The sequence below is a fragment of the Mobula hypostoma genome, chromosome 6 (genome assembly GCF_963921235.1).
Source record: "Mobula hypostoma chromosome 6, sMobHyp1.1, whole genome shotgun sequence".
NCBI lineage: Eukaryota > Metazoa > Chordata > Chondrichthyes > Myliobatiformes > Myliobatidae > Mobula > Mobula hypostoma.
Genome location: NC_086102.1, coordinates 146,819,335 through 146,836,622, shown reverse-complemented (window position 1 = coordinate 146,836,622; position 17,288 = coordinate 146,819,335). Strand labels below are relative to the sequence as shown.

Here is a 17,288-nt window from a genome sequence, read left to right as displayed (position 1 = left end):
CTATAGTTCCTACCGTGTCAACTCTCTGCCATCATCAGCATCAGATCGGGATTCCCAGTTTGTGTTCATTTTTTATTTTAATTCATAGTCCCATTAATGGTGGATAAATACGTAGGGCACAATCTGAGTTTGAAGGCAATGAAGCCTTGAATTCTAATCCTGCTAAGAAACAAAGTACAGAAAGTGCATCAATACAATATTATATACAATGGTACTAGAAAGATTGTGAACCCTTTAGAATTTTCTGTTTCTGCATAAATATGATTTAAAATGTGATCAGATCTTCATGCATCCTAAAACTAGAACGAGAACTCATTTAAATAATAACACTCAAAACATTAAACTTTTTCATGTACTTATTGAGAAAAGATGATCCAATAATTACATGAATTTGTTGGAAAAAATATGTGAACCTTTGCTTTCAGTAACTGGTGTGATGACCCCCCAACCCCCTTGTACAGTGATAACTTCAACCAAATATTTCCAGTAATTTCTTGATCAGTCCTGTACATTGGCTTGGAAGAATTTTGGGCCATTTCTCCTTACAAAACTACTTCAACTCTGAGATGTTGATGGGCTTCCTTGCGTGAACTGCTTGCTTCAGGTATTTCCGCAACATTTCTATAGGATTAAGGTCAGGGCTTTGACTCGGCCATTCCAAAATGTGAAATTTCTTCTGCTTTAACCATTCTTTGGCAGACGGACTTGTGTGTTTAGGGTCATTGGCTTGATGCATAAACCACTTTATTTTCTTTCTTCTTCAATCTTTTTATTAGTTTCATAAAATATAAACATGACATAATAGTACAAAGTTATTGGGAATACATTGTTATAATTAACATGAGTAATTATAAAACCAAATAATACTTAATTGACAAAACTCCCAATCATATAGGATACCAATGACTAATACAGAACAAAAAGAAATATCTAGACAAAAATCATGAAAAAGGAAAAAAAAAATTATAACCCCCACAAAAAAAACTAATCTAGACAGAATCAACTAAACTTTTATATTTAAAAAAAAAAGACGACGACGACCTGGGCTGTTTTAACATCGTAAAAAATGGGAGAAAAGAAAACCTTAGTGTCGATGACTCCGTTCCTCTCAACCAACATTACAGAGAAGTAAAATAAGTCTTGAAATGGTCAAATTACATCATATGAAAATGCTGAATAAATTTTCAAGTTTTTTCAAATTTAATGGAAGGGCCATAAACCACACTTCTAATTTTTTCCAAATTTAAACACAACATAGTTTGTGAAAACCAGTGAAATATAGTAGGAGGGTTAATCTCTTTCCAATTCAGCAAAATGGATCTTCTAGCCATTAAAGTAAGAAATACCATAATCCGACGAGCTGAAGAGGTTAAATGATTTGATTCTATCATTGGTAACCCAAAAGTAGCAGTAATTGGGTGAGGTTGTAAGTCTATATTCAAAACTGTTGAAATAATATCGAAAATATCTTTCCAATATCTTTTCAACAAAGGACATGACCAAAACATGTGAGTTAAAGAAGCTATCTCGGAATGACATCTATCACATATAGGATTTATATTAGAGTAATAACGAGATAATTTATCTTTGGATATATGAGCCCTGTGCACTACTTTAAACTGTATCAACGCATGTTTAGCACATATAGAAGATGAATTAACTAATTGAAGAATTTTTTCCCATTTTTCAATTGGTATAATAATCTTAAGTTCTCTTTCCCAATCAGTTTAAATTTTATTAGATACATCAGGACATAAATTCATAATTATATTATAAATAATTGCTACAACACCTTTCTGAGAGAGATTTAAATCTAAATTTTTTCCCAAAATATCCATTGGATATAAGTGTGGAAAATTAGGAGAAATGGTAATTAAGAAGTTTCTAACCTGTAGGTATCTTTTTAAAAAAAAAAGAGATCTGGGTAAATTATATTTATTAGAAAGTTGATCAAAGGACATAAAACAATTATCCAAAAATAAATCACGAAATCGTATTATACCTTTGATTTTCCAATCAAAGTAAGCTTGATCCATAGTGGAAGGTTGAAAAAAGAAATTAGATATAATAGGACTTGCTAAAATTGGTTCAGCCCAAAAAATTTTCGAAATTGAAACCATATATGTAAAGTATGCTTAACTATTGGATTATTCATTTATACAGTTACAGTTTATACAGTTTAGAAAAGATGAAAGGAAGCGAAGTCCCTAAAATCGAACCCAAAGAAAACCCTTGTAATGAATTACGTTCAAGATTTACCCAATGTGGACTTGAAGTTGCGTCCAAGTCTCGTAACCAAAATTTTAAGTATCGAATATTAATTGCCCAATAATAAAATCTAAAATTCTGGAGCGCTAACTAACCCCCCCTCTTTTTTTTTTTAGATTTCTGTAGATGCCTTTTACCTAGCCTAGGATTTTTGTTCTGCCATATATATGAAGAAATTTTTGAGTCAACATTATCAAAAAAAGATTTTGGAATAAAAATTGGAACCGATTGAAATACATATAGAAATTTAGGCAAAATAATCATCTTAATAGCATTAATCCGACCAATCAAAGACAAAGATATTGGTGACCATTTAGTAAACAAAAGTTTAATCTGATCAATTGAAGGTAAAAAATTAGCTTTAAATAAATCTTTATACTTTTTTGTAATTATAATCCCTAAATATATAAATGAGTCAGCAACCAATTTAAATGGTAAACGTCCATAAATAGGTACCTGTTTATTTAGGGGAAATAATTCACTCTTATTAAGGTTTAATTTGTAGCTGGAAAAATTACTAAATTGAGCCAACAAAGCTAGCATAACAGGAATTGACTTCTCCGGATTAGAGATATATAATAACAGATCATCTGCATATAGTGATAATTTATGTATTTCATTTCCGCGGGTAATACCAAAAATATTGGGCAAGTCACAGATAGCAATTGCTAAAGGTTCAAGGGCGATATTAAATAGTAAAGGACTAAGAGGGCATCCTTGCCTAGTACCGCAAAATAGATGAAAAAAGGGAGATCTTTGATTATTAGTGCAAACCGAAGCTACCAGTGTATGATGTAACAATTTAATCCAAGATATGAATATCAAACTAAAATTAAATTTCTCGAGCACACTAAATAAATAAGGCCATTCAACTCTGTCAGAGGCTTTCTCAGCATCTAATGAGATAATACATTCCGGAGTATTAAATGAAGGGGTATAAACAATATTCATTAACCTCCTAATATTAAAAGATGAATAATGGTTTTTAATAAATCCTGTTTGGTCCATAGATATAATTTGAGGTAATACCTTCTCTAATCTAGTTGCGAAAATTTTTGAAAAAAATTTTTGAATCTACATTCAAAAGAGATATCAGTCTATTTGATGCACAATCAGTAGGATCTTCATTCTTTTTAAGAATTAGGGAAATAGAGGCTTCATAAAATGATTATGGTAATTTATCTAAACTGATTGCTTCTTTGAATATTCTAGACAACCAAGGAGAGAGAATAGAGGAAGAGGATTTTTAAAAATTCCACTGTAAACCCCTCTGGACCAGGTGCTTTACCAGAATTCATTAATGAGATTGCAGTTGTTATTTCTTCCTCTGTAATAGGAGTTTCTAAGGATAAGCAGTCTTCGGGTGATAATTTCGGAAAATTTAATTTACTTAAAAAAAAAATCATGCATGATATTAAAATCATGAGGAAAGTCAGAGTGATATAAAAAGGTATAAAATTCTTGAAAGGTTTTGTTTATCTCGTCATGATCAACTGTCAAAGTATCATCGTGTTTTCGAATCTTAGTAATTTGATGTTTAACCGAAGCAAATTTCAATTGATTAGCTAATAATTTACCCGATTTATCACTATGAATATAAAACTCACTTTTAGTTCTCATTAATTGATTTTCGATCGAGGATGTTAATAGTAAACTACTTTCCAATTGAAGTTCAACTCTCTGTTTATACAGCTCATTACTAGGAGCAATAGCATATTTTTTATCAATTTCTTTAATTTTATCAACCAACAAGAGTATTTCATTCTTAGTACGTTTTCAAACCAGCTGAATAGGAAATAATCTGACCACAGATATAAGCTTTAAAAGCATCCCATACTGTTTCATTGGAAACTTCTTCCGTAGTATTAGTTGAAAAAAAGAAATCAATCTGTCCCTTCATAAACTTAACAAAGTCCAAGTTTTGAAGCAAAGTAGGGTTAAGTCGCCATTGTCTATCAGTGGAAGAAGTATCCATTAACTTAATAGAAAGTTTCATTGGAGCATGATCTGAAATGGTGATAATGCCATAATTACAATCGATTACAGATGGGATTAATCGAGAGTCAATAAAAAAAATAGTCAATTCAAGAATAAGAATGATAAACATGTGAAAAGAATGAGAATTCTTTGGCTGTAGAAATCTCCAAATTTTTGAAATCCCAGAATCGATCATAAAAGAGTTAATAAGAGTAGCCGACTTATTCGGCAGAGCCGGACTACCTATGAATCTGTCCAACGTGGGATTTAAACATAAATTAAAGTCACCGCCCATTATCAACATATACTTGTTTAAGTTAGGAAAGGAAGTGACTATGTGCTTTAAAAAATTCAGGATAATTCACATTCGGAGCATAAACATTAACCATAGCAACCTTTTTATTAAAAAGTAACCCAGTAATTAGCAAGAATCTACCAGTAGGATCTGAGATAATGTCTTGATGAATAAATGTAATTGAGGGATCTATAAAAATTGAAACGCCTTTAACTTTGGCTTGGGAGTCCGAGTGGTATTGTTATTTTTTCCAGAACTTAAAGAAGTGTTGATTATCCTCTTTCCTTACATGAGTTTCTTGTGCAAAAATAATATGAGCATTCAGTCTTTGGAATACTTTGAAAATCTTTTTCCGTTTTATTGGATGGTTTAAACCATTTGTATTCCAAGAGACAAATTAATAATGTGAGCCATTATTTAATATTAACCCTTTGGTGTGTAAAGGGTTAACCATAATGTGAATTCATGAAATCGGAAGAGGAATACATGATCAGAGAGGAACCGGAAATCCCGACACTGCAGACACCTTTGTAGTACTAAATCAGCCCAATAGAAAAAATTAATAAAGAAAAAAAACTCCCCCACCTTCCACCTCTAAGAACCCCGAACTAAGTCAGAGAAGGCTGAAGAAAGAACTGACTAACACCAAGTCTAACCCCATTTCTGCAGGAGGCAACTCCAAAGATATATGTTATATAGAAGACCCTCTGAAAATTGATACAGAAAAATTAAACACTATACTACAATAATCTACATAGTATAATTTCTAAAGTACATAAATAAGAAAAAGTTAGTACCAGTACTTATGATTAGTCGATTATAACTAAAAGTAAATAAAATATTGCTTCAAAAAAAAGAGAGGGGATTATGGGAAGAAGAAACGTAAGAACATGGCGTGCCCAGAAAGAACAAAGGAGATTATGCAAAAAGGAAAGCAAACCGCCATTTTAATTATTAAAAAGCAAAAATAAAGAACATATAATTAAAATTGATCGTCAGGTCAAATCGTTAGTGACAATATCGGAAATCAAATAGTTTAAAAAAAATTAACTAAGGAAAAGTAATGTTATTTGCGAGAAAAGACTTTTTTAGATAAGTTGTAAAGTAATATCTATAGTACTAAGCACAAAATAAAAATCTTGAGCTTATTTAAAAAAAACCTTCATCGTACGGTAATAAAGTTTATTATTTTTTTTAAAAACACCAGAAAAAATAGCTGATACTGAAAGCACAGAACATTAATTAAAGGGCGGTGTCCGTATCAGATGGGTAGTTGTCATCCAAAAAGCCCCGAGCAGCGGTTGTGGAATGGAACACACGACGAGATCCATCAGAAAGAGGAATTCTTAGGCGTGCAGGGTACGATAATGCCAGTTTAAGATTTTTTTGATAACATTCCGACATCAGAGGTTTAAAAGTCAATCGCTCTTTCATCACTTCGGGACTGTAATCTTGAACTATTCTGAAGGAATGCTGTCGATATTTGATCATCCCTTGCCAACGAGCAGCTTGGAGTAGCTGTTCTTTAACATTAACATAATGGAAACGAAGAATAACTGGTCTCGGTTTTGATTCGGCGGATGCTGGCTTTGGCTACGATATAAGATGGGTGCGGTCGAGCAATGGAGGCTCGTTGGGAAATACTGAACGTATCCTTTAAAAGTTGAGCGAAGAATATTAAAGAGTCTCCATCCTCAACATCCTCGGGTAGGCCAATTTATACGTAAGTTCTATCTTCTCGATCGATTTTTAAGATCGATGAGTTTGGATTTAAAATTTTGCAGTTGTTTAATGGTCAAAGCCAAATTCTGCTCCAAGTTCTCGACTTTTCAATCCGTCTTCTGAGATTTAATATCCAGTTCAGGGATTTTACTTCGATGTTTTTGAACTTCACAATCCAGGGATTTCAGAGTTTCCGTGATTGATTTTAAGTCTTCATTAAGACTTTGACGTTGTTGTTCAAATTTATCAGATAAGCTTTCAGATTGATTTTGACGTTGTTCTTCGAATTTTTCCTCTTAAAAACTTCTTCATAGCATCATAGGGTAGCTCCGTTTGTTTAGAATCACCTTTTCTTTTTCCTCCGTTCCCGTCGGAATCTTTCCTGTCTTTGGTTTTGGATCTTGTACTCATTTCTTTAGATTCTACAGTTGCAGTTCAAGAAAGAATCAATAAGATAAAATAAATCTTCTGGTGTAGGTAAAAATTGGTTAAGTAAGGGAGATCATAGGTTTTAAAAAAAAGATAACGGGAATTGAGCAAAGCCAGAAGTGACCTCACTCCATGAGCGCTCCCTGCAGAATTCCCCCACTTTCTCATGGATGGATGCCCTGACATTTACTTGTAGAATTTGCTTGTAGAATTCAGAATTCATTGTTTCACCAATGATGGCAAGCCACCCTGGTCCTGACGCAGCAAAGCAGGTCCAAACCACGCCACAAATGAGAGAAAATCTGCAGATGCTGGAAATCCGAGCAAGACACACAAAATGCTGGAGGAACTCAGCAGGCCAGGCAGCATCTATGGGCGGGCGGTGGGGGGGGAAGTACAGAGGACATTTCAGGCTGCAACCTTTCAGCAGGTCTGGAGAAAAAAAGCTGAGGAGTTGATTTAAAAGGTGGGGGGAGGGGAGAGAGAACCACCAGGTGATAGGTGAAACCTGGAGGTTGAGGGATGAAGTAAAGAGCTGGGAAGTTGATTGCTGAAAGAGATAGAAGGGGCCATAAAAGAAAAAAAGGGGGGAGGAGCATGTCCAGCACATAATTCTCTGAAATTTCCACCATCTCCAATGGGATCCAAGCACATCTTCCTTCCCCGGCCCCCCACCCCCCACTCACATTTTTCCAGCAGGGATTGCTCCCTGTGCAACTCCCTTGTCCATTCGTTCCTCCCCACTGATCTCCCTCCTGGCAATTATCCTTGCAAGTGGAACTAGTGCTATACCTGCTCCCTCAATACCATTTAAGTCCCTAAACAGTCCTTCCAGGTGTAGCGACACTTCAGTGACGCCATTGGGAGAATGTTCTCAGTTTCCCTGCATGGAAAGTATGGCACACTTTTTCACAGACAATGGTTTGCAAGAGTACTGTTGGATCATTTACTGTGTTGGGTGCTCCTGGTATGGCCTCCTGTATATTGGTGAGACCCGAAGTAGATTGAAAGACTGCTTCGAGCATCTCTGCTCCATCTGCCAGAACAAGTGGGATCTCCCAGTGGCTGCCCATTTTAATTCTACTTCCCATTCCCGTTTTGATATGTCCAACCATGGCCTCCTCCACTGTCGTGATGAAGCCACACTTAGGTCGGAGGAACAACACCTTGTATTCCGTTTGGGTAGCCTCCAACCTGATGACATGAACATTGATTTTTCAAACTTCTGGTAATGCCTCCCCCCCCCACCCCCATCCCCTCTACCTTCACTATTTCTCATCCGCTTTCCCCCCCTCCCCTTATCTCCTTGCCCGCCCATCACCTCCCTCTGGTGCCCCTCCCCACTTTTTTATTTCTTCCATGGCCATCTGTCTCTTTCACCAATCAACTTCCAGCTCTTTACTTCATCTCTCTCTCTCTCTCTAGGTTTCACCTATCACCTGGCGTTTCTCTCTCCCCTCCTACCTTTCAAGTCTACTCCTCAGCTGTTTTTCTTCAGTCCTGCCAAAGAGTTTCAGCCTGATACATCGACTGATGCTGCCTGGCCTGCTGACTCCTGTAGCATTTTCTTTGTGTTGCCCAAACCATGACACTGCCATCAACACGTTTCACAGATGGGATGATGTTCTTGTGCTGGAATGCAGTGTTCGCTTTTTGCCAAACACAAAACTTCTTATTTAAGCAAAAAAAAAGTTCTATTTTGGACTCGTCCATCTTCCAGTAGCCTTATGGCTTATCCATGCAGTCTTTAGCAAACTTTAGACAGGCAGCAATGTTCTTCTTGGAGAGTGATGGCTCCCTCCTTGAAATCCTGCCATGCACGGCATTGTTGTTGAGTGTTTGCCAGATGGTAGACTCATGAACACTGATATTAACCAATGTAAGAGAAGCCTGTAGCTCCTTAGATGTTACCCTGGGGTTCTTTGTGACCTTCTGGGATATTACATGCCTTGCTCTTGGAGTGATTTTTGTTGGTTAGCCACTCCTTGGGAGACTAACAATGGTGTTGGATTTCCCTTGGATTGATAGAGCCCAAACTCTTGAGATATGATTTTGTATCCTTTTCCAGTCCAGTGAGCATCAACTTTTTTATAAGGTCTTCAGAAATTTCCTTTGATTGAGTCACGGCACACTTCCAAAAACTTGTGTGGTGAAGATCAGACTTCTGATAGTGAAGACCCAGGTTTCTGTTCTTTAAATAGGGCAGGGCCCACACTCACACCTGATTGTCATCCCATTGATTGTAACACCTGACTCAAATTTCCCCTTTAAATGAGCTGATAATCCTAGATGTTCACATACTTTTTCCAACAAATTCATTAAATTGGATAATTTTTCTCAATAAAAGAACAAGTATAATGTTTTTTGGTTTATTTAATTGCGTTTGTTTTATCTAGTTTTAGGACCTGCATGAAGATCTGATCTCATTTTAGGTTATATTTATGCAGAAATAGAGAAAATTCTAAAGGGTTCACAAACTTTGTTGCACCACTTTATCTGGAGTATGGTTTTATTCCATACCTGTCAGATTAGTGATGCCCCATGTATCTTATTTGTAATACTGTACTGTCTAATGAAGCCATGAAACCATCAGGATTGCAGGAACACTTCTGTAAGATGCCTGAAAAGGCTCCTTGTGATATTACTCAGTTCCAGAAGATATAAAAAGCACTTGAAAAGCGTTGCACACTTGAGTCAATTGCCAAGAAAGCTAAAATGACCTTAAAATGCTCTCATTGCTGCTTATAACATTTCCAAAATGATAGCTAAGTGTGGAAAATCTCATACAATTGGTGAAGGATTAATAATCCCTGCTGTATTAGAAGTGCTCACCACTGTTTTCAAAATAGATACCAGTATTCTAAATGAATTCCTTGGAGTAATAATTCTGTAGCTTGTCGTATTGACAAAATGAGTGAAGACATTGGGCATCAAAAAACAGAATTGGGATACAACTGGAAGAGTCAGCTGTGCAAGACGAGGCATTCCTAATGGCATATGTATGGTTTATTAAAAATGAAAAAGTTTATGGAGAGATTCTCTTTTGTAAAAAGTTAAAAACAAATATCAATAGAGAATCAATCTATGATGAGCTCCATGTATATAGAGGATAAAAGTATTCTGATTAGGAGCATGACTTCTCGTGCAACAGATGGAGCACCATATATGACAGGTTGCCAGGCTGGTTTAGTGACTTCTATGAAAAAAGAAATTCCAAGTCTGTTTGCAATCCATTGTATAATTCATCTTCAACATCTCGCAGCCAAAAACCTCAGCAGCAAATTTTATTAAGCATGACTTTTGTAATATCTGCTATCGACAAAATTAAAGCTCATCCATTAAATAGCAGAATATTTTGCCAGTTATGCCAAGATGATGATGAAGAGTTTGAACGCTTGCTTCATGCTGAAGTGCATTAGCTGTCAAAAGGCTGCTGTTTCAAATGTTTTTTTGATCTTTTTGATACTGGTTGAACTTTTGCTCAAAGTTATCAAGAGCTTGGGAAATAAGACTGAACTTCTAGGTGGAGATATGGCATACTTGGCTGATCTGTATGACAAAATGAACATTCTAAGTATGAAACTGCAGGGTGGGAATTTCAATTTAAACCAGGCAAAAAGTACACTGTCCACATCTTTTGGAGGATTGGAAATCTATAAGTAGAACATTGGGAGAATGTTCTCAGTTTCCCTGCATGGAAAATATGGCACACTCTTTCACAGACAATGTACTGCAAGAGTACTGCTTACTGAAGAAGGATTTTCGGAATCTGGAAATTCTGGACGGGGTAATTAAACCATTTCTTTGCAAGGTGTAAGAACAGGAAGAGAGCTTGCAAGAAGAAATTAATTGAATCTCAGAATGTTGAAGCAAAAATTCTTTTCAAAAATGTCAGCATTTGTGGAATGTGGCTACACTGTCAAATGAAGTTTCCTGGTCTTTGGAGAAGAGCCAAACTGCTCTTCATTGCATTTCCATCCTCCTACCTTGTTGAAAGAGGCTTCAGTGCAGTGAACCACGTACATTCAAGAAAAGGAAACCGCTTGGGGCTTAAACTTTTCCTGTCACAACTGTTTCTAAAATTCATCAAGCTCAAGGATCACACTGATATCAAAGACTTTTTTTTAAAAGAAGCAGAATCATTTCTCATGTTAGCATATAGTAGACATGTCACTATAGGGGTCGTATTTTGTGTCTTGAGGGGCATTGGCAAGTATGAAGGTGGGGAGTGTTGGGCTTAAAAAAAAAAGTTGGGAAACATGCAATTAAAGTACTGGTAAACACTGCAACCAATTGATCAGCACAGGTCTTTAGTACTCAGCCAGGTACCCCATCTAGGTCAGTTGCTCTTTGTGGGTTCACCCTCTTGTAGGAGTCACTCATGTCTCTCTCAGGGACAAAATAGTGGAGGCATTGGGGACTGTGGGAGCTTATGAAAGTGCCTCCATGTTTGATGGTCAAAGCTAGCATAAAAGACATTGAGCTCATCCAGGAGCAAAGCCCGTTTTTTTAAACTGTTTATTGGTTTCACATTGTAGGAGGTGGTAACATTCAAGCACTGTTTTAGCTGTCAAGCATCCTCCTTTAGTGATTCAAATTTGGTCCAGAATTGCCACTTTGCATGAGATGGCTTTCTGGAGATCTTGCCTGGACCTTTGTATTTAACTTGGTCATGAGACCTGAAGACCACTGATCTGTGATATTTCGAGGCTTTGCTCGCATCGGCGCTGAACTGGCTCTGTAGCTGTGGATTCAGCTTCAGGGAACTTTACAGTTCATGTTTTGTGTCGTATTTGTTTACTTTTTAAAAAAAATTGTACAATAGGTGATTGTGTATATACTTCAACTTTAGGTTTCTGCATTTTTGTTATTATTACCTATTTCGGGATGGGTACCTAAACTTTATTTTCTTGTCCACAGATTTCTTTTGAATTCCGTTCTTTGCTGCACTCTCAGCTGGCCACCATGTTTTTTGATGAAGTTGTCAAACAGATGGTAGCAGCATTTGAAAGAAGAGCAAAGAAGTTGTATGGCCCAGAAACCAACATCCCACGAGAACTTATGCTTCATGAAGTGCATCACACGTAAATAAAAGCTGGGAGGAACCACTGTAGGTCCCCTTCTTGAAAGTTGTATAGATTTATTTATTAGTGTGGCACATTTCCACTTCTGTAAATGTGGGAGCGACTTTCATTACCTACTTGTAACACTTGATTTTGTATAGCACTGTACTTTTGGAAAAGCTTTGAGTGTTACATGATGACACATGCAAGTATACATGTATATAAAGTGCAAATAATTCAGTTGTAACTAAATGTAATTTTTCCACATTGTGCTTTATTAAGATGGACTGGCCATACTAAGTTGTGCAAGTGGAAAAGACAGCCATGTCTGTTTTTTGGGCCATTCAGGTAATTAGTGTGATTGTAGTATGAAACACTTATTTCCTATGTGTCAAAGATACTTTCTAAAGCCAAACATGGATGAAGATATTTTCATAAATATTTTTAGATTGATGTGTTTTTATCCTCATCTTTCTCAACACAGCTGTGATGAGGCACTCTGCAATTAAGTTACAGAAGTTAATTGCACAAGTGGAAATCAATAAATGGTCAAGTTGTAAGGCACCAGAAAAATTAAATTAGCATCATGCAGATGTTTCTAAGAAAAAAATGAACAGACGTTTAGGCTTTTGCCCATCACCATTGTTAATTGTTCGTCTTACTTTTTCCCTAGCTGTAGCTAACTCAAATGTTGTGAAGGCATTTGGGTATAAAAAGAACCTCTGTGCTGCTATAGCAAGATCACTTGCAGTGACTTTAAATGGATCAACCAGAAAACAAACATCCCTTCTCGCACCAGTCTATCATACTGTGAGATATACTGTGGCCAAAGTACTTCCAGCAATTAATATTCTGTACATGACAGGGTGATGGGAAGTAATTGAAACTTGTTTAGTTTGCATTGAAAGTTATCTCGCATGGTTATTTGTTCTAAATGTTAATGTAGTTTATAATCATGCAGAACTGAGAAAGCAAATTGATAAACTCATGAGTCACAATATAAAACTTATCTGCTTTTATTTAAGGCAATGTTACATGATCTTGTACTGTACTGGATGGCATACAGATCAGTCTTGTTTTTCACAGAAAACCTCCCTTGATCATTTATCACCTGTGCCTTTAAACAATTGTCAGCACAATACTGTTACAATAAAATCAATAAGTAATGTCTTCACATTCAGTACTTCCAGGAATGTACAAATGTTGATTTTATTCAGAATACAAAATAAATTACAATTCTTAGCACTGACAATGTAGGCAGTAAACAAGTTACGAGATCCAGCACAGCCTAACTGAGCTCTTAACTTAATTACAAGTATTTCAATGACAGAACCAGTTTCTGCAACACTTGGTTCATAGCCATGTCTCTTTGTCTTCCAGTGCAGCAGCCATTCCACCAAAACCCAGACTAACAGTCACCTCAGGTCATTGAAAATCCTGCAGCAAGGACATTAAAACATATCACCTCCCATACCTGCTCCAGGCATGCCACCCATACCCCCCATTCCTTGTGCTTTGTCATCTTTTGGAAGTTCTGTCACTACACCTTCTGCTGTTGCTAGGAGGGAAGCAACTCCAGCTGCATCCATCAAGGCAGTCCTTACAACCTGGGAGTGAGAGTTACATTGCATGGTCAGATACTAATGAAGACTCTACTTCAAAAAAACACCTCATCAAAAAATGTAGTGTGGATTGAAAAATTTACTTAATTTACTGATGTATTAGAAATTTAAAAAAATTAATAAACTTGGATGTGACCAAGGCACAATAAAAGTTCAACACATAAAATACTCCGCATATTCTGACACAGACATACCTTTGTGGGATCAATAATTCCTTTTTCCACCAGCTTAACAAATTCCCCAGCCATTGCATCGTAGCCAATGTCTGGTGGACTCTGCAAGATTTTCTCTACAATTAGACTTCCTTCAGCTCCAGCATTTTTGACAATTGTAATGGCAGGTATTTTCAGAGCCTTACTAACAATTTCAATTCCTGTTTAAACAATGTAAAAACATCTATTATTTTATCATGAACTGTTCATACAATTTCCACAAGGCCTATTGAACCTGAAATGATAGCAATGCAAGTAACTGGGCAAACGTTTGAAATGCTGAACATAGACCAATGGCTTCAGAGCACCATAGAAATCCTACAGCACAATACAGGTCCTTCGGCCCACAAAGCTGTGCTTACTTTAGAAATTACCTAGGGTTACCCATAGCCCTCTATTTTCCTGAGCTCCATGTACCAGACTGAAGCAGAATGTTCCAAAGCAATTTCTTTTATTAAATGGCTGCTTGTGGGCCTCTGAATGTAGATAAATCACCATCACTTATTTTAAGCTGGCAAAATGATGCACCATGTCAATCCACATTTAATACATTCAGAGCCCATTTGTTCAAACTGTTTAATTAATTCAACCCAATATAAAGAGTACAATTTATGTACAAGTTACATGTAATAAAACATCCTGAGACAATTTAGTTGGCATGTAATACAAGGACATTTTGGTTCTCTGTACTGAATATTAAAATCACCCACCAATTTTTTGATCCTCATTGATTGGTTTGAGAGCTTCCAGTGCTGGAATACACCGCAGTAGAGCACATCCACCACCAAGAACAATACCCTCTTCCACAGCAGCACGAGTAGCATTAAGTGCATCAGTTACTCTGTCTTTCTTCTCATTCACCTCAACATCACTGGTGCCACCAATCTAAATACACAGCAAAATAAGACTGAATTTTATACCTTGAACAGTTCCATCACTGATTACTAAAGGAGCTACAAGGTAATTGGGCTTATGAACCTCCCCCAGCTTGAATGAAATAATTCAATCTAAATCTTCCTGACACCAACCCTCATTCCCCTTAATTCCACACCAAAACCAAGTTTAAGTCCATTCCAATTTCTGGAATTCTCCATCCTTAAAAGGCCGTGGATATTCTAAAGTTCACAAGGTTCATAAATTACTCATTAGAGACCAACCTCTACTCCCTCCCAGGAGAAACTCGCAGGATTTATGAAACTTCCTGATAATGGATATTTCAACCAGACTAATTACCAGCCTTCTAACTTATGATTTCTCTTCCTAGGAAACAATACTTGAATGCTTAGGCTTCCAGATTTATGGCAATTGCTGTTCGGTCACATTTCTTAATGTCAATAAGAAATTTTGGGTAAAGACAAAGTTGAAACTTCTTTCCCTTTGAAACATGAATCCCAGAGAAATGAGCATCAAGTCAAAGCAAATATACATTTTCATGGTAATTATAAACTGGAGTACATGTAATATCTATTAAATTTACAAATATTTCTTACCTTCAACACTGCCACACCATCTGATAGCTTAGCCAGCCTTTCATTTAGCTTTTCTTTCTCATATTCGCTTGTGGTAACATCTAATGTTTCTGTTATTTCCTCAATGCGCTTTTCAATTTCAGCCTTGTCACCCTTTCCTTTCAACAGCATGGTGTCATCTTTGGTGACCACCACCTCACCAACTTTACCGAAGTCATGAGCCTGGATGTCTTCCACGTTGAGGCCGATCGCCTCATCTCCAAACACCTACAAAGATGACAGGTGGAATTCTGGCTTTACTAAAGCCAACTCATTCACAAATATGCACTAATTTTCTTGCTCACTAGGTACACATAAATAATCTTTGCAAAATTAAAGGAATTTTAGGACCATTTGTCAAAGTTACTGAAAGCAGTAGCAGCATAGTAGCATACAGATCAGGGTTCAATTCCCACCACTGTCTGTATCTTCTCCACGTAACCACGTGGGTTTCCTCCGGGTGTTCCAGTTTCATCCCACATTGTAGAGATGTATGGGTTAGGGTGACTGAGTTGTGGACATGCTATCTATGTTGGTGCTGGAAGTGTGGTGACACAGGCTGCCCACCACAATCCTCACTGATTTTACCTAATGCAAATAATGCATTTCACTTTATGTTTCACAAGTACATGTGACAAATAAAGCTAATCTTTGTGCTGAAGCAATATCCTCTATGCAAATCTTTTTACTGAAAATAGTGTAACACTACGTACTGTACCACCAGTGGCAATGGCCATGTCCTTTAGTTGGTTTTTCCTGTTGTCACCAAATCCAGGCGCTTTAACAGCAACAACCTGCAAGCCAACCTTTAGCCTGTAGATCAGAAGCAAAAAAACATTTATCACACTTCAATTAAAACAGACAATATGAACAACACTAATTTCTCTCAGAAACAGCAAATGTTTGGTATATTTGCATCTTCATGAAAACACTAAACACTTAACTAACCTCAAAGTATATCATTCTATACAAAAACCAACAGATTTAAAAAAATATGTATAAACCCAAATGAGATGATTTTCTATTGAGCAACGAGTCACAAAACTTGCATGCAGCATTCAGTGTGGTCCAAGTACAATTATTTTCTGGAAGGCTGGCTTTCATCAGCAAAGCTCAGTGTAAAAGAGGCTTCTCTGAACATAAACTAATAAGACAGAGGCAGAATTGTGCCATTTGGCTCACTGAGTCTGCTCCACCATTTCATCATGACTGATCCAATTTTCCTCTCAGCCCCAATCTCCTGACTTCTCCCTGTATCCCTTCATGCTCTGACCAATGAAAAGACTTGGCCTCCACAGCTGCCTGTGGCAAGGAATTCTACAGATTCACCCCTCTGGCTAAAGAAATTCCTCTTCATTTCTGTTTTAAAAGGACACCCCTCTATTCTGAGACTGTATCCTCTTGACTCTCTCACCACAGGAAACCTTTCCACATGCACTCTACCAAGGCCCTTCACCATTCGATAGGTTTCAATGAAGTCATCCCTCATTCTTCTGAATTCTAGTGAATATAAGCCCAGCCATCAAACACTCTTCATATGACAAACGCCAAGACCTCATTCTTAATAATTGACTCCAACATCTTCCCAACCAGAGGTCAAACCGACATGCCTATAGTTTGCTTTCTTCTGCCTCTTTCCCTTCTTGAAGAGTGAAGTGACATTTGAAATTTTCCAGTCTTCCAGAACCATTCCCGAAGCTAGTGATCCTTGAAAGATCATTACTAATGCCTCTAAAATCTCTTCAGCCATCTCTTTCAGAACCCTGGTATGTACACCATAGTCCAGGTGAGTTTATTTACCTTTAGACCTTCCAGTTCCCCAAGAACCTTCTCTCCAGTAATGGTAACACACCTCATGACCCGACAGCTGGAACGTTTATCAAACTGCTAGTGACTTCCACAGTGAAGACTGATGCCAATTCCTTGCCACCCATTACTACCTCTCCAGCATAGTTCTCCAGCGGTCTAATACCCACTCTCGCCTCTCTTATACATTTTATGTATCTGAAGAAACTTTTGGTACCTCCTGTCTGCTTACCCTCACCCTTGAGAATGCCATGGACCCAAATGATTTTGGCACCAGGGAGGCAATATACCATCTGGGTGTCTCTATCATGCCAACAGAGTCTTGTCTATGCTCCTTTGCCTAGGGAATTTTCTACCAACACCGCAGTCCTCTTCATCTCTCTGCT

The 17,288-nt window shown here is 37.1% G+C and overlaps 2 protein-coding genes across 4 annotated transcripts in view; one reads left to right on the top strand and one right to left on the bottom strand.

Moving 5' to 3' along the window:
- Positions 1–12,924, top strand: part of coq10b (coenzyme Q10B) — a 56,317-nt gene extending 43,393 nt beyond the window's left edge. For both annotated transcript variants that reach the window (XM_063051938.1, XM_063051937.1), the window contains exon 5: positions 11,612–12,924. In XM_063051938.1, coding sequence (XP_062908008.1) covers positions 11,612–11,779 — 168 coding nt within the window. In that variant the 3' untranslated portion in view covers positions 11,780–12,924. The remainder of the gene's footprint in view (positions 1–11,611) is intronic.
- Positions 11,906–17,288, bottom strand: part of hspd1 (heat shock 60 protein 1) — a 28,567-nt gene continuing 23,184 nt past the window's right edge. Inside the window, exons 8-12 of one of the 2 annotated variants that reach the window (XM_063051934.1) lie at positions 15,810–15,909; positions 15,079–15,324; positions 14,299–14,473; positions 13,571–13,749; positions 11,906–13,361 (exon numbers count right to left, since the gene is read on the bottom strand). In XM_063051934.1, the coding sequence (XP_062908004.1) occupies positions 13,206–13,361; positions 13,571–13,749; positions 14,299–14,473; positions 15,079–15,324; positions 15,810–15,909 (856 nt within the window). In that variant the 3' untranslated portion in view covers positions 11,906–13,205. The remainder of the gene's footprint in view (positions 13,362–13,570; positions 13,750–14,298; positions 14,474–15,078; positions 15,325–15,809; positions 15,910–17,288) is intronic. The other variant, XM_063051936.1, reaches the window with a different exon arrangement.